Source organism: Chiloscyllium plagiosum, chromosome 28, assembly GCF_004010195.1.
Source record: "Chiloscyllium plagiosum isolate BGI_BamShark_2017 chromosome 28, ASM401019v2, whole genome shotgun sequence".
NCBI classification, from domain to species: domain Eukaryota; kingdom Metazoa; phylum Chordata; class Chondrichthyes; order Orectolobiformes; family Hemiscylliidae; genus Chiloscyllium; species Chiloscyllium plagiosum.
The window spans coordinates 5,403,485-5,426,436 of record NC_057737.1 but is presented as its reverse complement, the minus strand read 5'-3'; the positions used below and the strand labels follow the sequence as shown (position 1 = coordinate 5,426,436).

The window sequence follows — 22,952 nt, the reverse complement described above, 5'->3', positions numbered from 1 at the left end:
ACCCCTTGGCATCATGGTAGCCCACAAACCTATCAACACACTTAAACAGCGACTAATGAACCTAAAGGATTCAATAGATATCACCAGCAAAACTAACATCATTTACAAAATACCATGCAAGAACTGTAAAAAAAACACTACATCGGACAAACTAACATGAAACTTGCCACCAGGATGTATGAACACCGACTGGCCACCAAAAGACACGACCCACTATCACTAATTTCTATACATACAGACAAAGAAGGACACCACTTTGATTGGACAACACACACACACATCCTAGGACAGGCGAAACAAAGACATGCATGAGAATTCTTAGAGGCATGGCATTCTAACCAGAACTCCATCAATAAACACATCGATTTAGACTCTGTTGACCTTCCCTTGAAAAAAAGAATGCAAAATGACATCACCACCTTAAGAAACCAAGACCTATAATTAAAGAGGCAGGACATATCACCAGCGCTTCACCAGAGACTCTCACTGATGACATTACCTATTATGGTGACGAAATGTCTGAAAACAAACCTTCAAGCTCAGCAAGCTAACTTACGTAATTGGCTTAACTGTACCTCTATAAAAATGCTTAACAAAATAATACTTAGGTTAACTACTACTAATTAACTGTTCCGACACAGTAACATTGCATAAACATACTCTTGGCAAAAGGCAAAATTCAGTAAAACAGATTGTTTCATAGGCAATTCTCCAGTCCAGGAGGAAAATCATCAAGAAAAAACTCAGAGAGAGAGAGAGAGAGAGAGAGAGAGTGCAACAGGAAGAGATGTATTGTAGCTTCCAAACCCAGCTTCAAGACTCCAGCAACAACTGCTACCGATAAACTAAAACTAAAAATCCTGGCTCTGTGGGCTGCTTCTATTGTTCCAACCTTTATTTTTAAATCCCAAGGCCTCAAAAACTGTTTACTCTAGTGGCTATGAGTTGTCTGCTTGCACCTCTCTCTCAACCTTTCTTCATAAAATAAAAACCAGGACAAAATTAATCTCTTAAAACCATCATAATCAAGAGTGAACAAGTAACTATTTATATTTTGTATGGGGAATAAAGTCTATGACCATAATAAATAGGAGCAAGAACAAAACTCATGAATGTGCGTAAGACTGCCACTTTGGTTCTGAAATGTGCCCAGTATCTCAGACTGAAAGGTAAAGTAACTCAAATGTTTGAACTCTTTTTCACTGCTACTTTGCAGTAGCAACATGAGTAGTTTTGCCAGTAACATGATGCTGTTGTCAAGCTATATGATGCTGTTGTCAAGCTATAAAGATATTTTCCCTAGCATGCAAATGGGTAATGTGGTTGATGAATTTCAATGATGATAGGTGTATAACCCAAACATCCCAAAGATCATAACAAATGGGACCCAGCATAATATTCCAGGCATATTTGCCTACTGCAGTCTAAAACTTTAGCATGACCTCTATAGTCTGGTACTGTACTGCTTTCCAATGTGCCTCCATTACGGCAGTGACTACACTTCACACATGCACACTTGACTATTAAGTGCTTTGGGATATTTTGAGGTTGTCAAAGATACAACAAAAATGCAAATACTTCTTTCTTTATTGATATAATTCCCAGCAATCTGTTTTGGGCAATTAAACCCACAAGTGTGATGCTTTGAGGTGAGTACCTTCAATATACTGTCAGAGGAGAAAGTGAGGTCTGCAGATGCTGGAGATCAGAGATGGAAATTAGATTAGATTTAGATTAGATTAGATTACATTACAGTGTGGAAACAGGCCCTTCGGCCCAACAAGTCCACACCGACCCGCCGAAGCGAAACCCACCCATACCCCTACATTTACCCCTTACCTAACACTACGGGCAATTTAGCATGGCCAATTCACCTGACCCTGCACATCTTTGGACTGTGGGAGGAAACCGGAGCACCCGGAGGAAACCCACGCAGACACGGGGAGAACGTGCAAACTCCACACAGTCAGTCGCCTGAGGCGGGAATTGAACCCGGGTCTCAGGCGCTGTGAGGCAGCAGTGCTAACCACTGTGCCACCGTGCCGCCCAAATGTGTTGCTGGAAAAACGCAGCAGGTCAGGCAGCATCTAGGGAACAGGAGAATCGACGTTTCGGGCATTAGCCCTTCTTCAGAACCCATTTAAGGTAGGAGTAAGGTACAGAAAGATACATAATATAGAATCACTTTTTTAAGCTTTAAATGATTTTTGCTTGACAAAAATTTCATTTTTTTGCATTTGTTGAATTATAGATGTTCATGTTCATTAACTCAGCCTGATTTTAAAAAATACATCATGTGTCTGTGCTTCAAATGGTGCAGTGACATTTTTTGACTTCTTTCCTAATTCAATTAGAAGTATCACATTGAATTGTGCTGACGTAAAGACCAATCTGATTTTTATTTTGAGATTTCCTTTCTTGGATATCTGAATTTTTACACATTAAGATATTCACATTAAAAATTATATTCTTTAGACTTTGGACCAATGGCCATGGGCTGGGTTAAGGTGGACACATTTTACCAGGAAACCAAAGCTACCAGGTTGTTGTGGGGATCCAATCCACAGTCCTTGGTCACTGCATTGAATTCTGGGAAGCCCCCTGACAATATTGCTGATGGAGATCCACCATGCAACTACACTAGTAAGTCAAAATACTAACAAAACAAAAAGTACTTTGGTCAATAAAAGTGTTGATGATCAAGAAAATCTAATCCTTTTAAATGGCATATACCAGTTTAATTAATGGAATTTGGGTAAAATTTCAAATTCCAAATGTCTGAATTCCTGTGAGGTTGCACATGAACATACAATGAAATTGTATTGAAATTGTTCAACTGTTCAGGCAGATAGTGGATGTATGTCATCAAGAGTCTGGAAAAAGAGGACTGGGACCAGGAAAACAACAGGTCCCAGCCACACTGAAGTTTCCTGTGACCTTGCTTGGAGACAGTGCATTCACCTGTCCCAAAACAGGGTGACTGATTAAGGGAGACCAGGTTGAGAAAGATGAAATCATATGCTGGAGTTTCCACTTTCTGGTGTCACTGGAAACTGGCACACATTTGCAGGTTGACATATTGAATGGCATGAGGCACACCAACCTCCTGAAGGGTGGGAGTGGGATATATTCTGGGATCCAGGCTAAGGTCAAGCCTAGCTGGCAAAAGAAATTTGAAAAGAACACTTTCCTCTCCCATAAAGGAATTGCTGGATCTGCAATCTGTAGTCACTGTGGGGGAGTGGTAGGTGATCCAAAAATCTCTGTCTTAAAAGCTGCATTTGTTGCCCAGCATTTGTATCTTTTAGATTAGATTAGATTAGATTAGATTACTTACAGTGTGGAAACAGGCCCTTCGGCCCAACAAGTCCACACCGACCCGCCGAAGCGTAACCCACCCATACCCCTACATTTACCCCTTTACCTAACACTACAGGTAATTTAGCATGGCCAATTCACCTGACGTGCACATCTTTGGACTGTGGGAGGAAACCGGAGCACCCGGAGGAAACCCACGCAGACACGGGGAGAATGTGCAAACTCCACACAGTCAGTCGCCTGAGTCGGGAATTGAACCCAGGTCTCTGGCGCTGTGAGGCAGCAGTGCTAACCACTGTTTTGAAGAGAGAGATCTTAAGATTCCACTACTTTGCATCTGGTAAAACTGCTTTCTAATTTCACTCATAAATGACTGGGCATAAATTTTAAATTATGTCATTTTATTAGATTTCCTAGCAAAGGAAATTACCTTACTCAATTTGTATCCCCTTGTAGACTTCAATTAGACAAACACAAGATCCTAATCTTGAGGGAATACCAAGCTAGTAAATACAACCTGCCCTTAATTTGTCCAATAACCCTGACAGCATCCTGGTTCAGGATTGCCAACTGTGATTAAATCTATTCCTGCAGGTTTCACCACAACACTTACCTTCACACTCCAGCCATTTCTCAGCCACACATCTGGCCTGTAATGCACTGTCTTCCAATGCCAATCAGAAAGCAACAAGACTCGTTATCTGATTGGATGTTTTTAACATTCGTCAAAACAGCACCCCCACCCCCAAAGACATGCACACACCACACCCCCCACTACATATATTTTTTGATGCTCAAAACTGAATGCAGTACTCAGATAAGGTCTGACGAAGTCTGTAGACAACTTCAACCAAATTTCACCACTTTTGAATTCCAATCCCCTTTGAAATAAAGGTCAACTCTCCTTTGTGTTTATATTTTAAACCTGGGCATTTTGTTTTAGTGATTTATGTATTATGATACCTAAATGTTTTGTTCCTCTGCAGTTCCTAATCTATCCCATTAAGAAAGCTTTCTGAATCATCTTTGCCAGATTCAAATTGATTTACTTAACATTTCCTCATGCTAAACTCCATCTGCCGTAGATTTACCTAGTCATTGAGTCTATTCTTATCCCTTTATACATTTGAGCTAGGAGTAGATAATCCAGCCGATTGAACTTGCTCTGCCATTCATTAAAGTCGTGGCTGATCTGATTTTGACCTCACTCTGTTTACATTTCGTCCCCCTGACCTTTGACTCCTTTGTTAATCAAGAACTTGTCTAACTCCATGTCATTTGAAGATTTGAAAATATTTTCTATTCTTTCATCCCAATCATTTAATATACAAGCTGAAAAGCTAAGGACTCCTTTCAGTTACAAAGGAAACAGCCATTCACGTATCCTGTCAGTTAGGGAATATTCCCTTCATCCGTATTCTCTCTTTTCTAGCAACAGAGTACTGTCTAATAGTTCATATATAACCTGTAAAAAAAAAATTAAGGGAATGTGGGGAATGTAATGCACATCAATAGTAGGCAGAATTTGACTGAATCTAATTTTGTCTGTGCAATATTTTTGCAGAACTTGTCCAGCAGGGATCAGAGATAACACTGGCTACTTATGATCCATCCCTGGAAAAGCAGAGACAGAGAGACCAGAAAACAGAGGGGGAGAGGTAGCTTGCCAACATTGCCCATTATTTCACTTAAAATTTAGCCATATTAGCTACATCTTAGACCAACACCAATTTTGTGTACTCAACATTAACATTAAATGTGGACCAATAACATAATTTCTATCTTTCAAGCATTTCTTTTGTGTATCTTTTAGACATCCTTACTACTTAAGTTTGAAAATAGCCCACAGCTGCTGCCAATGCTTTCATACAATCTGCTACTTGGACATGTGCATGAACAGCCTACAGTCTTTTCTCTTTTCATTCTATTCCTGCTTTCTTCTGGAGAAGTGCCAATTACCATATTGCTTATTGCCCACAACTGTAAGGCTGGGATTTGAATTGTGAAAGTGATAAAAAAGAAATTGCAAATCCTGAGGCATTTGTAGGGAAAATGACAAAAAGACTTGGAAGAGATACTTTTCTCTCAATCAGGAATCCAAAGTACTGGTGAACAAATTGAAGGATTTGTTGAATCTACTAAATCAATAAACAGCTAGCTGGCTTTGCAATAGTATAGCACTCACATCTGTATTCTTTCCCGGTACATTAACTTATATCCCTAACAAACTGTACTGGTATACAGAATCAAGAATTACCTGTGTTCTGCTTTAGGTACAACGTTTTTGCAGTGTTCAGCAGGCAGTGTGATACAGATCAGTAGTTCTTAAACAGCAATACATTTTAATGTGTCTTTGAGAGGGAAGGATGATTAGACAATAGACAGTAGACAATAGGTTCAGGAGTAAGCCATTTGGCCCTTCGAGCCAGCACCACCATTCACGATCAGTATCCTGTTCTTGCCTTATATCCATAACCCTTGATTTCACTATTTTTAAGAGTTCTATCCATCTCTTTCCTGAAAGTATCCAGAGACTTGGCCTCCACTGCCTTCTGGGGAAGAACATTCCAAACGATTGGGGAAATTGCTTGGTCTAATGAACGTCGAAATTGTGCCTCCAACAAATCACTTCCTCTATGTCCGAAAAATCACAGACGTTTTAAAAATATAATTCATGTATATGGTAATTCAATAACAGTGACAAAATTCCCTATTTAGACTTTAATTAGTAAGATAGTTTCCCACCTGGAGACAGCATCTATCATTACCTCTGCTGTTAACTGACATTTTATTATTCATTCACCAGATAGTATGACAATTAGTGAGTTTTGAGAAGTTTTTAAATCAAAGAGACTATATTGAAAAAGCAAACGCACTACTTGCAGATACCAACGCTTACCAACAAATACCGATAGACACGATCCCACAACTAGAGAACTGAATCAAAGCCCTCCTCAAAAAACTTCAGAGATCTAGAGAAATTTATTTCTTCCAAAAAATAAAACCAGACAGATCCAACACACCATGCTTCTATGGAGTACCCAAAATTCACAAACCAAGAGCCCCCCTCAGACCCACAGTCTCGCTACCTGGAACACCAACTTACAGATTGGCCAAGGAGCTACACCAAAGACTAACACACATGGTAGAAGACTCATGCCACTCCATTCACTCCACCCAAGAATTCCCGAAGACCATCAAAGACACTAAGATAGAAGAGGATGGAATAATGGTCTCCTTTGATGTAACAGTCCTGTTTACATCAATCAACATCAACTTGGCCAAGGAAACACTGACTACACTATTAGAAGACCCAAAGATACACACACCAAACACCACTAACTTTATTATCAAAGACAGTATCGTCAAGCTAGTGGACCTATGCCATACCACCCACTTCACATTCAACAACAAAACCTACAGACAAACCAACGGAACACCCATGGGATTTCCGATATCAGGGTTCTTAGCAGAAACAGTAATGCAGAGACTCGAACAAACAGCTTTGCCAACCATCCAACCCAAACTTTGGGTCCGCTATGTGGATGACACCTTTGTCATCACCAAATGAAGCAAATTAGAGGAAACCTTCAAGACCATCAATAATACCCTAACTAGCATAAGATTCACTAAAGAGGAGGAAAACAACAACAAATTGCCATTTCTCAATATCACAGTAGAGTGAACAGCCAATGGGGAACTTCAAACCAGTGTCTACAGGAAAATGACACATATGGACTAGATATTGAACTACAGAAGCAATCATCCCAACATCCACAAAGGAAGCTGCATCAGAACATTATTTCAACGAGCCACCACACACTACAGCGCAGAGGAACTACGCAGAGCAGAAGAAAATCACCTATACAGTGTATTCAAAAAGAATGGGTACCCTGTAAACACAGTCTGCCAATTTCTAAACAACAAACCCAAACAAGCAGACAAAACGCATCCAGAAACCCTAGCCACTCTCCCCTACATCAAAGACATCATGGAAATGACTGCCAGTCTACTCAGACCCCTTGGCATCATGGTGCGCACAAACCCACCAACACACTAAAACAGCAGCTAATGAACTTGAAAGACCCTATACAGACAACAAGCAAAACTAATGTCATTTACAAAATACCGTGCAAGAACTGTAACAAACACTATATTGGACAAACAGGCAGAAAACTAGCTGTCAGAATACATGAACATCAACTAGCAACAAAACGACATGACCTTCTCTTACTGATATCCTTACATACTGATGAGGAAGGACACCACTTCGGCTGGAACAACACATCCATCCTATGTCAAGCCAAACAGAGACATGCACGAGAATTCGTGGAAGCATGACATTCCAACTGGAACTCTATCAACAAACACATTGACTTGGACCGCATTTACCATCCCCTGAGAAAAATGACAGGAAATGACATCACCACAGGAAATGATATCACCAATCCAAAGAAACTCAAACATATAAATAGAAAGCAGGAACTGTCAGCAGTACTTCATCCAGAGGCTCACTGAAGATGTTACCTAGTATGGTGATGAAACGTCTGAAAATGAACTTTCCAGCTCAGCTAGCAAACCTACATCCAGTATGACAATAAAATTTCCAAGGTAGGGAAATCCAAAAATTGAGATCATGGGCTTAAGGTGAGAGAGGAAAGATTTAAAAGGGACCTGAGGGGCAACATTTCCATGCAGAGGGTAGTGCATGTTTGGTTTGAGCTGCCAGAGGAAGTGATGGAGGCTGGTACAATTACATTTAGAAGACAACTGGATGGGTACATGAATAGAAAGGGTTTAGAGGGACATGGAGCAAATGCTGACAAATGGGACTAGATCAGTTTAGGATATTTAGTTGATATGGATGATTTGGACTAAGAGGTCTATTTCTGTGCTGTTTAATTCTATGACTAAATAAAGGTTCAGCAGTTAAATGTGCAAAATATGACTGCAGTGTATAAATACATTTCTGTTTATCAATTTGGCTCACGGTATAGCTTAAAAGATTGCCATTTGAAGCACTCACTTGAAATCATGCTTCACGCTGCTACTTGCTGGTGCAAAAGTATAGCTGTCAATTAGACACCAGAGACCTGTGGTTCATTAGCATTGCAGGCTCATATAAATACTTCCTTACCTGGGGTGATACTATATTGAATAAATAGGATTCAGCCTAGTTTTGAAATGCTTTTTTCTTTAAATAATGCTAACATACAAATTTAGCAAGTTTTCTCAGTCTTTCTTGTGTAAACCTAAAAGATTACCTCAAATAAGAGTGTGCTTGAATGTATATCCATGTATATCTGTCCAATGAGGGATGTATTATTTGCATGCTATTTACGCTGTGAATGGTACTTTTCCTGCACTATCAATGGTGGGGGGGAATCTATTCGAATATTATGACTCCTTCAGTTTGTGTCTTTCCTTTATAAAAAATAGAAAAATAGAAATGCATTTCAAAGTCCAATTAATGCATGCATTCTCTGCTTCAATTTTCCACTGTTCATCCTGAAATACGAAGACAGTCTCTGCAGTGAGACCTAAGGGCAAGCATGTTCGCTTTGTGCTCCCAACTAGAATGCATGCTTGACAAGAGAACAGAAAGAAGAATCAGTACTCTAATAGTGATGATACTGTACCTGTATTTCTGAATGCCCATACCCCCTAACTCTTTTAACATGGTTCCCTACTGGGGGTTTAGGACTTGTAAGTTCAATGTAGACATGCAATTTTAGTATTGCTTTTGTTTATTGCTCTCCACCCAATTCCACTATCTCTTTCTCCTTTCTTAGATCTCCTAAAGTATTGTGGAATACAGACATAGACAGTCCCTGATATCTTTCCCAAATTACAGTTCTTGATTGATATGCTTAGGCAGTGTATGCTGGCAGGAGAAAGTGAGGACTGCAGATGCTGGAGACCAGAGTTGAAAAATGTGGTGCTGGAAAAACACAGCAGGCCAGGCAGCATCCAAAGAGCAGGAGAATCGACGTATCGGGCATAAGCCCTTCTTCAGAAATCCAGCAGTGTATGCTGGCAGACATTTAATCATGATTGAGTTTGGACCTATCTCCACGTGCTCAGTGATACATTCACAAGAATGGGAGGGTCAACAGATAGTCTTCAGGAGTAGGATTTTTGCTTGAATTGGTTCCCTTCCTTATTCAATTGTTTCAGAAGACAATTTGACATCCCTTCCTTCATCTTATCTCAGATCAGTTGACTCAGTACAGAGCAGCAATTGCATCCAGATGGTGCTAGTCTGTGTGACTCTGCTATACACTCGCCAGTGTTATTGCTGTTACCTGGAGTTATTCTCTTCAAAAATGTTTTTTTTTCTGGAAATATTTACAGCAAAAGTGAGTCATATATGTTTAAAGGCAGAGCTTTGCTGCTTGTCCTGGTGGCTTTTTTATAGCATGGTCTGACCTGCTGAACTGTCAACTGATGATGTGATTGTTCAATGGAAACCCATCATGTAATTGTACGTGTTTTACCTACCTGCTGCCGACCCTCTAAATTTGTACGTGGTCCTGGGTCCTGATATGAAAGTAAAAGAACTGCCTAATTGTAATTCTGTCATCAGGAATGGAGTACCATGTGTAAAATTCCACCTAATTTCTAGCTTCAAGCATCATAAAGTCAAATTATATTTTGATATCTTCGGAAGTGTTTTGCAATAATAATGGTACAAACAGTTTTAGAACATAGAATATAGAACAGTGCAGCACACAAACAGGTCCTACGGCCACCATATCTGCTCTGACCATGATACCAATCTAAACTAATCCCTTCTATCTGCAAATGGTCTACATTCCTGTGTTCCCTACCAGTTCACCTATCTGTCTGAATCCCTCTTAAACATTGCTATTGTATCTGGTTCTACCATCTTCCCAGCGGTGCATTCTGGGCACCAACCACCCTCCAAGCAAAAAGAACATTGCTTCACACATCTCCTTTAAACTTTCCCCCATTCACCTTAAACTCATCCCCCCATAGTCTTTGACATTTCAACCGTGAGAGAAAGACTCCAACTATCCATCCTATCCACGCCTCTCATAACTTAAAAGACTTATCAGATCACCCCTCAGCCTCCAATGGTCTAGTGAAAACAGTCCAAGTTTATTCAACCTCTCCTAAAAGTTATTACACTCCAATCCAGATGACTTCCTGGTGCACCTCTTTTGCACCCTCACCTCACACTTGCCGGAATAAACTCCATCTACTGTTTCTCCACTTAACTTTCCAACTGATTTATATCCTGCTGTATCATTTGACAACCTTCATCACTATCCTCAATTCCAATTTTCGTGTCATCTGCAAACTTACTAATCAGATCACCTACATTTTCACCCAAATCATATATAAGTATTACAAACAACAGAGGTCCCACATTCATCCTTGCAGAACACCACTGGTCACAGACCTTCAGTCAAAAAAAATGCCTCCACAACTATCCTCTGTCTTCTATGACCAAACCAATTTTGTATCCAACTTACAAACTCACTATTGATCTCAAATGACTTAATCTTCTGGACCAGCCTGAAGTTCATTTAGACTACATCCTACCTTCATCAATCATCTTTGCCACTCCTTGAAAAACCCAATCACGTTTGTGAGACAAAACCTCCCCACACAAATCCATTCTGACTATCCTTAATCCTGTGGGTGGCATGGTGGCTCAGTGGTTAGCACTGCTACCTCACAGCACAAGGGACCTTGGTTCAATTCCAGCCTTGGGTGACTGTGTGTGTGTGGAGTTTGCACATTCTCCCTGTGCCTGCGTGGGTTTCCTCCCACAGTCCAAAGAAGTGCAGGCTAGATGGATTGGCCATGCTAAATTGCCCAGAGTGTTCAGGATTGTAGGTTAGGTGCATTGGTCTGGAGTAAATATAGTGTAATAGGGTAGAGGAATGTGTCTGGGTAAGTTACTCTTCGGAGGGTTGGTGTGGACTTGTTGGGCCGAAGGGCCTGTTTTCACACTGGAGGGATTATATTCTAATGTCCATTCTTTTCCAAATGCAAGTAAATCCTGTCGGTAAGAATCTTTTCCATTAATTTCATCATTTCATCATTTATAGAAATCATGGATCATAGAATCCCCACAACGTGGACTTGTTTGGCCAAATGGCCTGTTTTCACATTGTGGGGATTCTATGATCCATGATTTCTATAAATGGTGAAAAGCAGTGGACCTAGCACTGATCCTTATGGCACACCACTGGTCACAGGCCTCCAATCTGAAAAGCAACGCTTCACCACCAATTTCTGTCTTCTACCTTCAAGCCAGTTCTATATTCAAATGGCTAGATTACCATGAAATCTAACCTTGCTAACCAGTCTACCATGGGGAACCTTGTTGAACACCTTACTGAAGTCCATATAGATTACATCTACTGCTCTGCCTCATCAATCCTCTTTGTTACTTTTTCAAAAAACTCGATCAAGTTTGTGAGACATGATTTCCCACACACAATGCCATGTTGACTATCCCTAATCAATCCTTGCCTTTCCAAATATCTGTATGTGTGACTTGTCTGATTCCTCAGCTTGCTGTGAGTTGTTGAACCTTATGGACTAAAAAGACACTGTTTGCATTCCAGACTGCACTGAATTAACTGGTATCAGGTGTGGAGGGACAGTCTTATGAGGAGAGGCTGAGTAGTTTGGGCTTACTTACTGAAATTTAGAAGAATGAGAAGTGACCTTATTGAAACATGCAAGATTCCTAAGGGACTTCAAAGGGTAGATGCAAAAAGGTTGTTTCCCCTTGTGGGAGAGTCTAGGACCAGAAGGTGAAATCTCAGAATAAGTGGTTGCATATTTAAGACATAAATGAGGAATTTCTTATCCCCTGGATTGATGAATCTGTGGAATTCTACACCGCAGAGGGCAGTTGAGGCTGGCTCCTTAAGTGCATTCAAGACCAAGATAGTTTTTTTTAATCAGCAAAGGAATCAAGTTTATAGAAAAGATAGAAAAGTGGAGTTGAGAATTATCAAATCAACCATTATTGCGTTTATGATCATTATCTGTGATGTGGAGGAGCTGGTGTTGGACTGGGGTGGACAAAGTTAAAAATCACACATCACCAGGTTATAGTCCAAACAGGTTTATTTGGAAGCACTAGCTTTCAGAGTGCTACTCCTTAATCAGGTAGCTGTGAAACAGGAACATGACACAGAATTCTGCGTCTTATGATCCTATTTCACAGCTGCCTGATGAAGGAACAGCACTCCGAAAGCTAGTGCTTCCAAATAAACCTGTTGGACTATAACCTGCTAATGTGTGATTTTAATTTTTATCTGTGAAGATGAGGGTGCTTCAGGAACTAGATTTCCTTGAATTATGCAAGAGAAAACAATCCAATATTTCTATTTATATCTGCCATGCTGGTTATACCTACTAAAGATTACAAATGCCAGGTGAGAACAAGTTGGATCTAGGTCATGTGAAAAGAAGTCATACCATCATGAGGGGTGAGGGGAAGGAGGAAGAATTGAAAATCTTCTGTTTCATACTAATCTATTTGCACATTTGCTAAATGACCATGAAGTAACAGAGTATGGGGATATTGACAATCTATACCACTCTAATCGCTACAATAAGATATCAGGAAACCTACTTAAGTTGTAGGAAGATTCAATATGCATTTATATCGCCTTTTTCATGAACTCACAATGTCCCAATTTGCTTTCCTAGCAATGAAGACAAAAGGAAATTGGATAGCAAAAGTCTTTATTTTTCTCTGTCTTTGTCTCTCTCTCTTTCCTTGTAGCAAAATATTTGTAAGAACAATTTTATAATGCATATTTCTCTGAACTTGTCTGCTTTGATCTTGCCAGAGTTTTGAAATCTGATGAACACTTTCTTACTGCGCCATGGGTTGCCCATAATCAAGCTATTGCATTACCATATCCAACAATGGTAAATGAGCCTTTTGATCTGTACATTGACGCAATACGTTATATCCCAGACAATGCAACCATCACCAAGGTAAGACATAGAAAAAGCTTACTGAATTTTGATATAATGAGTGAATGAATGGGATATACTTGCAAAACCTCAGGTTAATTTTCAACTTTGGCGAGCAGTGGACAGTGTGATTACAATAATATCACCCTAAAAGGCCCAAGTCATTCTGATGACTGGGCCTCTTTTGCATTCAAACAGTAATTTGTTATCATGTCAGCATTGCTAATGGGCTCCAGCGAAGTGGGAGAAGGGGAAGAATATCCACAGATTGCAAGAAGAGGATGGGTCACTTATGGGGACATGAGAATGTTATTGGAGAGGATTGATATTGCTAATCGAGAGCAATTACACTTGTCTTACTTCACAAACAGCATTAAATAAGTTACTGGTTATCTTCCTACAGCGACTTTCAATGATCCCATTAAGAAACAGTGGTCTAATCTTTTTTCTTATTCTGTGTAGTGGTCCACTCCAGGATTCAGTTTTCATTTTAGTTACATCCTATTGATATGATTGAATTCTATTGAGCGATGGTAGTCCTGTCTGCGTAAGGAGAAAGTTTGCTCCTCAGTCTCTGGTGAGTTAGCTTATCTATATTGTGGTTCTACAGATGACCTCAATACCTCTGAATTGACACCACACTCATGACCACTAATATGTTCAGTGTTGGAAGTGCAAGTGTGAAGGTGTTCAGTGAACTCAGGATTGGACTCAGTTGTAATAGGCCATGTGGTTGATAAGGATTTGAAGTTTGACATGGAGGTGAGCGAGTGGAAGCAAAGCAGTTTCTGCAGAACCTTAGTTCAGGAATGAGTTTTGTTAAGAGAGAAAAGGATGGAGACATAGAGAGTGTGGATTTGGCTCCATTGGCATGATTCCATCACGTTTTGACATTTTCTTCATTTTCCTTTTTAAGGTGATTGGACGAATACTGCATTCAGGCCACAGTGATCTCCCTGATATCTCAGCTTTCCCAGTACTCAATAGTCCAGCAAGGTGCCCAGAGTTCCATTATTGCATGACTATAAATGTGAAGGGCAAAGAAACACTAGATCCCAATGTGTTCGTTTTGCTTAGAGTGTACACAATCAATTTCGATACTGGTGACCTGGTCATTATTGGTAAGTGAAAATAAATTTCTACATTTGGTGATTATTTCACTCAGTTGAAAAGAATTTAAACAAAATAAGGAGATTTTTGTTTTAAAAGAATGAAATATAATATGGAAAAATGTACTTAATCAAAGATTATCATTTATCCCCAAGATATTTTTACAAATGCTTAAGCTTAAAAAGCTTACTATATTGGAAGCTGATCTGACGATTTCACAGGTTTGTACCATATCATGGGGGACAGTAATTTCTACTCAAATTCCCATAATGTTGGTTAATAAGAAACTCAAAAATGCAATGCCCAAATAGTCCCTTGCCAAACCACCACTGTTGAAATTTACAAATATTCTGCAACCGTAGAACAAGTTTTACCTTATTTTTGCAGGGGCAGGGAGGATCCTCCAGGGATTAATTAGGGATTGTAAAAACTTATCTGGCTATGAGTGCAAGTAACTTGTAAACATACCCTTTGCTTTTCCAAAACTGATTTAGGTTGATTATTCTAATCAAACATACCTTTGTGTTGCAACCAACCTCTCGTTGAGGTTCTCTAATTTGTTACAGTTCCTTTCAATGGTGGCTGGCTAGCTGCACTTAGATTGAGAAACACCTCCCTTTCTTTACCTGAAATGCTGAGGTGTTTAATGGCTGTTCCAAGATGTTCACAGTAGACCACTGTGCCACTAACGTATATTGACCAGAATTGAAATTAGCTTTTAACCCCTATCCACATGTATTCTTGAAAAGGGAAAATACAAATACGTCTCTTGCTCAGACTGCAGTCTTTTCTCCTATCATGTTCACAGTCTGAAATATTCATAGGAGACCTCTTGGATCCAAAACTCAGAAATGTTGGAATTCTGGAATTAAAACAAAGTGTCTCACATTAAAACAGGTTTATTAGCATTTGTAAAGTGATAAAATATAACATTTTTGGATGGTGATGGAATCACTGTGAATTTCCAACATTTTCTAACTTTATTTCAATTGTGAGGTGTCGATAGGAGAAATAGTGACAGAGTGGTAATATCATTGGACTAGTAATCTAAACACCCAAGCTAATGTGAGAGGCAGTGTGTTCAGATCCCACTGCGGCAGCTTGTGGGATTTAAACAAAATTAATAAAAAGGGGAAGAAAAGGTGAAAAGTAGTTTCACTGTTGATGAAATTTAAATACCTTCTTCATTCACTTGTATCATTTAGGGAAGGAAATCTGTCATTCTTACCTAGCCAGCTCTATTTATGATTCCAGACTTGTGACAGTAAAGTGGATGTCCTCTGAAATGACCTAAAAATCCTCAGTTCAAGGACAATTGGGGATGGACAATAAATGCTGGTATTGCCACATTTGTCACCTGTCTAGGTTCCATAGAACATTACAGTACTGTACAGGCCCTTCAGCCTTCAATGTTGCGCGAACTTGTGAAATCAATCTGAAGCCCATCTAACCTACACTATTCCATTATCATCCATATGTTTATCCAATGACCATTTAAATGCCCTTAAAGTTGGCGCGTCTACTACTGTTGCAGGCAGGGCGTTCCACACCCCTACTACACTCTGAGTAAAGAAACGACCTCTAACATTTGTCCTATATCTATCACCCTACAACTTAAAGCTGTGTATCCTCATGATAGCCATGACCATTTGAGGAAAAAGACTCTTACTATCCACCCTACCTGATCCTCTGACCATCTTGTATGTCTCTATTAAGTCACCTCTTAGTCTTCTTCTCTCGAACGAAAACAGCCTCAAGTCCCTCAGTTTTCCTCCATATCAGGCAACATCCTAGAAAATCTCCTCTGCACCCTTTCCAATGCTTCCACATCCTTCCTATAATGCACTGACCAGAACTGTATGTAATACTCCAAAAGCAGCTGCACCAGAGTTTTGTACAGCTGCAACATTATCCCATGGCTCCGAAACTCAGTCCCTCTACCAATAAAAGCGAACACACTGTGCGCCTTCTTAACAACCCTATCAACCTGGGTGGACACTTTCAGGCATCTATGCATCTATGCTCATCCACACTACTAAGAATCTTACCATTAACCCAGTACTCTGTATTCCTGCTACTCCTTCCAAAGTAAATCACCTCACACTTTTCCGCATTAAACTCCATTTGCCACCTCTCAGCCCAGCTTTGCAGCTTATCTATGTCCCTCTGTAACCTGCAACATTCCTCCACATTGTCCCCAACTCCACCGACTTTAGTGTCATCCACAAATTTACCACCCTATCCTAATACGCCCTCATCCAGGTTATTTATAAAAATGACAAACAGCAGTGGCCTCATGAAAGAAACAAAAAAATCTTAACATGGTCAATCCCCATTTTTGTTAATGTTACCATTCCTTCAACAAAATTATGTTTTACTTTGTTAATGTGCAGTTGAATCATCTATGGTAGTGTAAAGGGAAGCTGTTTGAACCTGAAGCTTACTATTCCTGTAAGCTGTCTCCTTTATAACTTCTGAAATGTGGTGACTCTGTGTGAGATTCTAGCATTTTAATATTTGTATTAAAGGGTTTACCCTTTTAAGTAAGCTTTTAGTAACAAATAAGCTTCCGGACTTCCACTAAATATCATTAACTAAGTCTGTCACAATTGGTATTTATTAAAACCAGCGAACCCATTTCTAGCTCAGTAATTAAGTAGATAAAGATAATTGATGAGTTAATTTTCACAAGGCGGATGACTGGTCAATCTGTTGTTTTTTTATAGATTATATGTAGGTTTTACATACATTATGGTCAGAACTTTCCCCACAGGCTCCAGGATCCTGTTACCAGGCACATATGGGGTTCAGGAACCTGTACTGTGGGGCAGTTTACTCTGTTCTCATTTTCTACAATGTGGCCAATTACCGGCCAGAGGGTTCAAAAGAAGGTCAGCAGCCAGGCTCTCAAAAGTAAGCGCCAATAGGAAGCTTTGCAACACTGAAGAAACAGCAGACTGCCTTTCTAGGTCACCACAAGATGGAAGCACTCTCTCTTCAATTTTAACTTCAAATTTTAAAATGGCTTCAGTGGCTGATATCTACTGGAGAGCTGTTCCATGGAATGAATTGCAGCTGCATCTGAAGAAAGGGAAAACCACTGGGAGCAACCTCCAGGGAGCGATACTGTTTCCCAGGAATGCCTCCAGGAACTTGGAAGGTGATTGGAAAATTCCATTTGTTCTCTAACAATAGACCTATGCATAGGGTGGAGCAGGGAACTGGCATTCCGGAAACATAATACTCCATACCCACGAATTCCATGCCGAGATGTCAACTTAAAGACATCATCTTCTGGTGATCATTTTGTTGCAGCTATAAAGCTCTGTAGCACAAGTGGTATGATTTTGGTTCATGACATAATTCATCAAAATGTCAATTTTCCAAACTAATATTTTCATCTATTTGTGATCTGTACAATGCAGCATTGTTCCAGTCCTAAGAAAAGGCAATCTGTCCTCTTGACTGGGGAATAATTTGCAATTTTAGAGAAGATTTGTAACTCGGGTTATGGATCAGGTTGTAAGTTTGCTTGCTGAACTGGTAGATTTGTTCTCAGATGTTTCATTACCATGCTAGGTAACATCATCAGTGAGCCTCCAGTGAAGCACTGGTGTTCTGTCTCACTGTCTCACTTGCCATTTATGTGTCTTGGTCTATTGTGGTGTGTGATATCACTTCCGGTTCTTTTTGTGAGAGGTTGGTAAATGGGGTCCAGATCGATGTTTTTGTTGATGGAGTTCTGGTTTGAATGCTAAGCCTTTAGGAATTCTTGTGCGTGCCTTTGTTTAGCCTGTCCCAGAATGGATATATTGTTCCAGTTGAACTGGTGTCACTCTTTGTCTGTGTGTATGGAAACTAGTGAGAAATGGTTATGTCTTTTGGTCGCTAGTTGGTGCTCATGTATCCTGGTGGCCAGTTTCCTACCCATCTGTCCAATGTAATGTTTGTTGCAGTCCTTGCAGGGTATTTTGTATATGACGTTCATTCTGCTTTAAATTCTTTAAATTCATCAGGAGCTGTTTCAGTGTGGTAGTAGGTTTGTGGGCTACCATGATACCTAGAGGCCGGAGTAGTCTGGTCGTCATCTCCGAGATATATTTAATGTGTGGCAGGGTGCTAGAATCTCTGGGCATGTTGAGTCTTCTTGTTTAGGTCTGTTGTGTAGGAATGGGCAGACTGTGCTTATCAGGTACTCATTCTTGAAAATGTTGTATAGGTGTTTTTCCTTGGCTTCTCATAGTTCCTGGGTGCTGCAGTGTGTTGTGGCTCATTTAAATAATGTCCTGATGCAGCTCTGTTTGTGGGTAATGGGATGATTACTCCTGTAGTTGAGTATCTCGTCAGTGTGTGTGGCTTTTCTGTAGATGCTGGTCTGCAGCTCTCCATTGGCTTTTTGTTCTACTGTGATGTCTTTTAGGAAGGGTAGACTGCTGTTGTTCTCTTCCTGTTTGGTGAACTTTATACCAGTAAGAATGTTGTTTATGTGTTTGTGGGTTTGTTCTAATTTGTTGTGTTTCGTGACAACAAAGGTGTCATCAACATAGCGGACCCAAAACTTGGGCTGGATCGCGGGAAGGGCTGTTTGTTCTAATCTCTGCTTAACTGCTTCTGTAAAGAGTGCTCTTATTGGTAATCCTATAGGCGTCCCATTGATTTGTTTGTAGATGGTTGTGGTGAAGTGGGTTGTGAGGCACAAGTCTACTAGTTTGAGGATGCTGTCCTTCTGTTGGAGTTGGTGCTGTCAGGTGTTTGTGTCCTTAGTTCATCTAGCAGTGAGGCCAGCGTTTCTTTGGCTGGGGTGATGTTTTTTGATGTGAATAGGACCGTCACATTGAATGAAATCATGATCTCATCAACCTCTACCTTTTGGTGTGTTTGATGATATTAAGGAATTCCTGGGTGGAGTGGATGGAATGGCTTTAGTATTCTACTAGGTGTTTCAGTTTACGTTGCAATTCCTTTGCTAGACTGTATGTCGGTGTACTAGGAAGTGAGATGATGGGTCTGAAGGGAGCCCCTTGTTTATGTATGTTTGATAATCCATAGAAACGGGGTGTGTAGGATCCTTCAGGTTTTATTCTTTGGGGGTCTAGCTTGTTAATGTCACCTGCTATCTTGTGAAGTTTCCTCGGGTGTTGTATTATGTTTTTCTAGCTGTGGAAACTGGTCCATCGCCACATGTTGGTAGGTTTCGATATCTGAGAGTAGTGTGTGTGCTTTTGCAATGTATTGTGTTCTGTTCAGGATGATGGTCATACGCCCTTTGTCTGCTGGTAGGATTACAATACTTATGTCTTTTCTGAGTCCTTCCAGGGCTTTCCTTTCCAGTGTGTTGAGGGTATTTTCCTTCTTTCTGCTTAGTGTTGATGTTACTGTCTGTCTGATGGTCTACTGAATTTCTTCCGTAAATCCGTTGTCTTTCAAGGTGGATTCCAGTGCTACTAGGAAGTTCTTTTTGTCTGTATCCCTGTGGTTGAAGTTTATCTCTCGTACTAGGACAGCTTTTTCTGTGTCTGTGGATGGTCGGTCCGGCGGGTTCTTTATCCCAGTCTCTGAATTATCCGTGTTATTGCTGTGAGGAGCTTGGCCAGTTTTTCTGGTAGTGCTGGTCTTTTCTTTGTCTTGGTCCACTGTTGTTTAGTATTGATGTCTTTTTCTAGTATACTACCAACTATTACTAGTATCCATACACACAGACAAAGAGAGACACCAGTTTGACTGGGACAATACATCCATCTTGGGACAGGCTAAACAAAGACACGCACAGGAATTCCTAGAGGCCTAGCATTCAAACCAGAACTCCATCGACGAAAATATTGATTTGGACCCCATTTACCAACTTCTCAGAAAAAGAACCGGAAGTGATATCACCCACCATAACAGACCAAAACACACAAAAAGCAAGTGGGACAGAACATCAGTGCTTCATCAGAGGCTCACTGATGATATTACCCAGCATGGTGATAAAACATCTGAGAACAAATCTACCAGCTCAGCGAGTAAACTTACAACCTGGGTAATAATTGTTCAGAAAGACTTTCAGAAGAAATAATCAGTTAAAAAGATGGGTATTTACAAAAATTATAGTTATGTATAGACAGCTGTATTTCTTTGATTAGAATTGTAGTCACATTGTTATTGCAGTCATAATGTTTATTTTAATCTGGTCAAATACAGTTAATTCTGACTATTACACAAACATACACTATAACTGCAAGGGAAATACACAACCTGCAAGATTCTGACAACTATTTATTTGATTACTGTTTGGTTTTTTAGGCGATGCTATGGTTTCCTTGTTCAATGAAAATGGAGAGTTAAATGTTGGAGGATTCCAACTCAAACTAAAACAAGGGATGCCGTCAACAGGACAGACTCCTCTTAGTGCAAGATCGTTCAAACGCCAACGTACAATTCCCTGCTGTACTTTGTTGATTCGACTTTTACCACACACACAGGTAACTCTGTTCAATTTATGTCAGGAGATACATTTATGTTCGTGTAGTGATGATTAGCAATTCACTTCTATAAAAAGCCACTTTTGTGAAAAAAGGGCTTGAGCTCTAGATAAGGCTGTGGATATGCCAGTTCTTAGTTTTCCACTTCTTGTCCAGAATGGGAATGGTAAGTGGGGGAGTTGGGGGGCTTGAGAGAGATGGGGCAGGCAGAATCTATATCCGCCGCCCTGAGGAAAAATGGACACCATCTGGCAGCAAGGTCAACTTCAAAATAAAGACTATGTTTACAGGTTTGTGATTCCCAAGGGAGTCAAGGTTATATGGGGCAGGCAAGAAAGTGGATTTAAAGGGGTCAGTCACAGTAGCCATAATCTTATTGATGAAGCAGGGACAATGTTGCCTTGATGGGCCAACTGGGTATTCCTGCACTTATGATCTCATTGTCTTAGGAGTGGAGTTTCCACTTTGAGGTCAGATCTGTCTTGACAGCTGATCAAAAGACAAAAGTGGGAGTGACGTGAAGCTTCCAGCTAGGATTATTACCTGGATTTCTGAAGAAAAATCTTAAATTTTAATATAAAAGTATTTTAAACATTTTGATAAGGGATGTCTGTGATAAGATTATTTTTGCAATCTAGAGGGGGTCTCTCCCAACTCCAGCTCAGTACTTCTTTCCAGTATTTAACAGGCGGTATAAACATGTCAAAGTTCCAAGGCTTGTCCCTGTTATCATCTAATGCGGTATGAAAGAATGCCCAAAACCCAATAGAATGAGGGAACAGAAATGAAGAATTAAAAGGTTTGAACATCTCTGAATATATAAAAAAAATTTGAATTAGTTGTATAAGTATGGGGAGCTAGTAGTGAGTATGACTTGCATGGAATGTGACCAACTAAAATAAAGCATTCACATAAAAATGTGAACTTGAGTTATGCTTAAATACTGTTATCGTTTGGAGTTTAATGTTGGTAGCAGGGAGTGATTGAGTCAAAAGCCCACCTGCTCTCTGAAGCTAAGCCTTTTGACCAGTGGAAGAATGGTGTTATGAGGTGAATCTGGGTTACTTCTTTACCAAAGTGAAGGCAAGGTGGGCCTTAGCACATCTGTTATCATACTAGCTAGATAAGAAGCAACATTTTTCAACATTGAAACCTAATGATTTGAACATGGGCGAAGGTTTGATGGATTGTTAACTTCGGATAAATTTATTAAAACGTTGCGCTATAGACTGCTTAAGAGGCATGGTCAAATTTGAACAAATTTATAAAGGCTAATGACAGAAGAGGGCAGAATATATGTTGGAATTCTGTAGGTTGTTTCCTGTTTTTAAAGAACAACAGAGGATTACTAAGAAGGAAATATGCAGAGAAAAAATGAGGTACGAAGGTAAACTGGCCAATAATATGAAGGAGGAAAAGTAAAAGTTTTTTTAGGTATGTGAAAGGCAAAAAAATGGTTAAGACTAAAATTGGGCCCTTGAAGACAGAAACAGGGGAATATATTATGGGGAACAAAGAAATGGCAGAAGAATTGAATTGGTACTTCAGATCTGTGTTCACTGGGGAAGACACAAGCAATCTCCCTGAGGTAACAGTGGCTGAAGGACCTGAACTGAAGGGAATTTATATTTGCCAGGAATTGGTGTTGGAGAGACTGTTAGGTCTGAAGGTTGATAAGTCCCCAGGGCCTGACGGTCTACAGCCCAGGGTACTGAAGGAGGTGGCTCGAGAAATCGTGGATGCGTTGGTGATTATTTTCCAGAGTTTGATAAGTTTGGGATCAGTTCCTGCAAATTGGAGGGTGGCTAATGTTGTACCACTTTTTAAGAAAGGTGGGAGACAGAAAGCAGGAAGTTATAGACCAGTTAGTCTGACCTCAGTGGTGGGAAAGATGCTGGAGTCTATTATAAAGGATGAAATTACGACACATAGTAGTAACAGGATAGGTCAGAGTCAGCATGGATTTATGAAGGGAAATCATGCTTGACTAATCTTCTGGAATACTGTGAGGATGTAACTCTGAAGATGGACAAGGGAGATCCAGTGGATGTAGTGTACCTGGACTTTCAGAAAGCCTTTGATAAAGTC

At 40.0% G+C, this 22,952-nt stretch overlaps 1 protein-coding gene across 2 annotated transcripts in view; it reads left to right on the top strand.

Moving 5' to 3' along the window:
- LOC122563897 overlaps nucleotides 1–22,952 on the top strand; it is a 79,112-nt gene that overhangs the window by 20,947 nt on the left and 35,213 nt on the right. For both annotated transcript variants that reach the window (XM_043718113.1, XM_043718114.1), the window contains exons 8-12: nucleotides 2,476–2,643; nucleotides 4,883–4,976; nucleotides 13,164–13,314; nucleotides 14,210–14,414; nucleotides 20,686–20,864. In XM_043718113.1, the coding sequence (XP_043574048.1) occupies nucleotides 2,476–2,643; nucleotides 4,883–4,976; nucleotides 13,164–13,314; nucleotides 14,210–14,414; nucleotides 20,686–20,864 (797 nt within the window). The remainder of the gene's footprint in view (nucleotides 1–2,475; nucleotides 2,644–4,882; nucleotides 4,977–13,163; nucleotides 13,315–14,209; nucleotides 14,415–20,685; nucleotides 20,865–22,952) is intronic.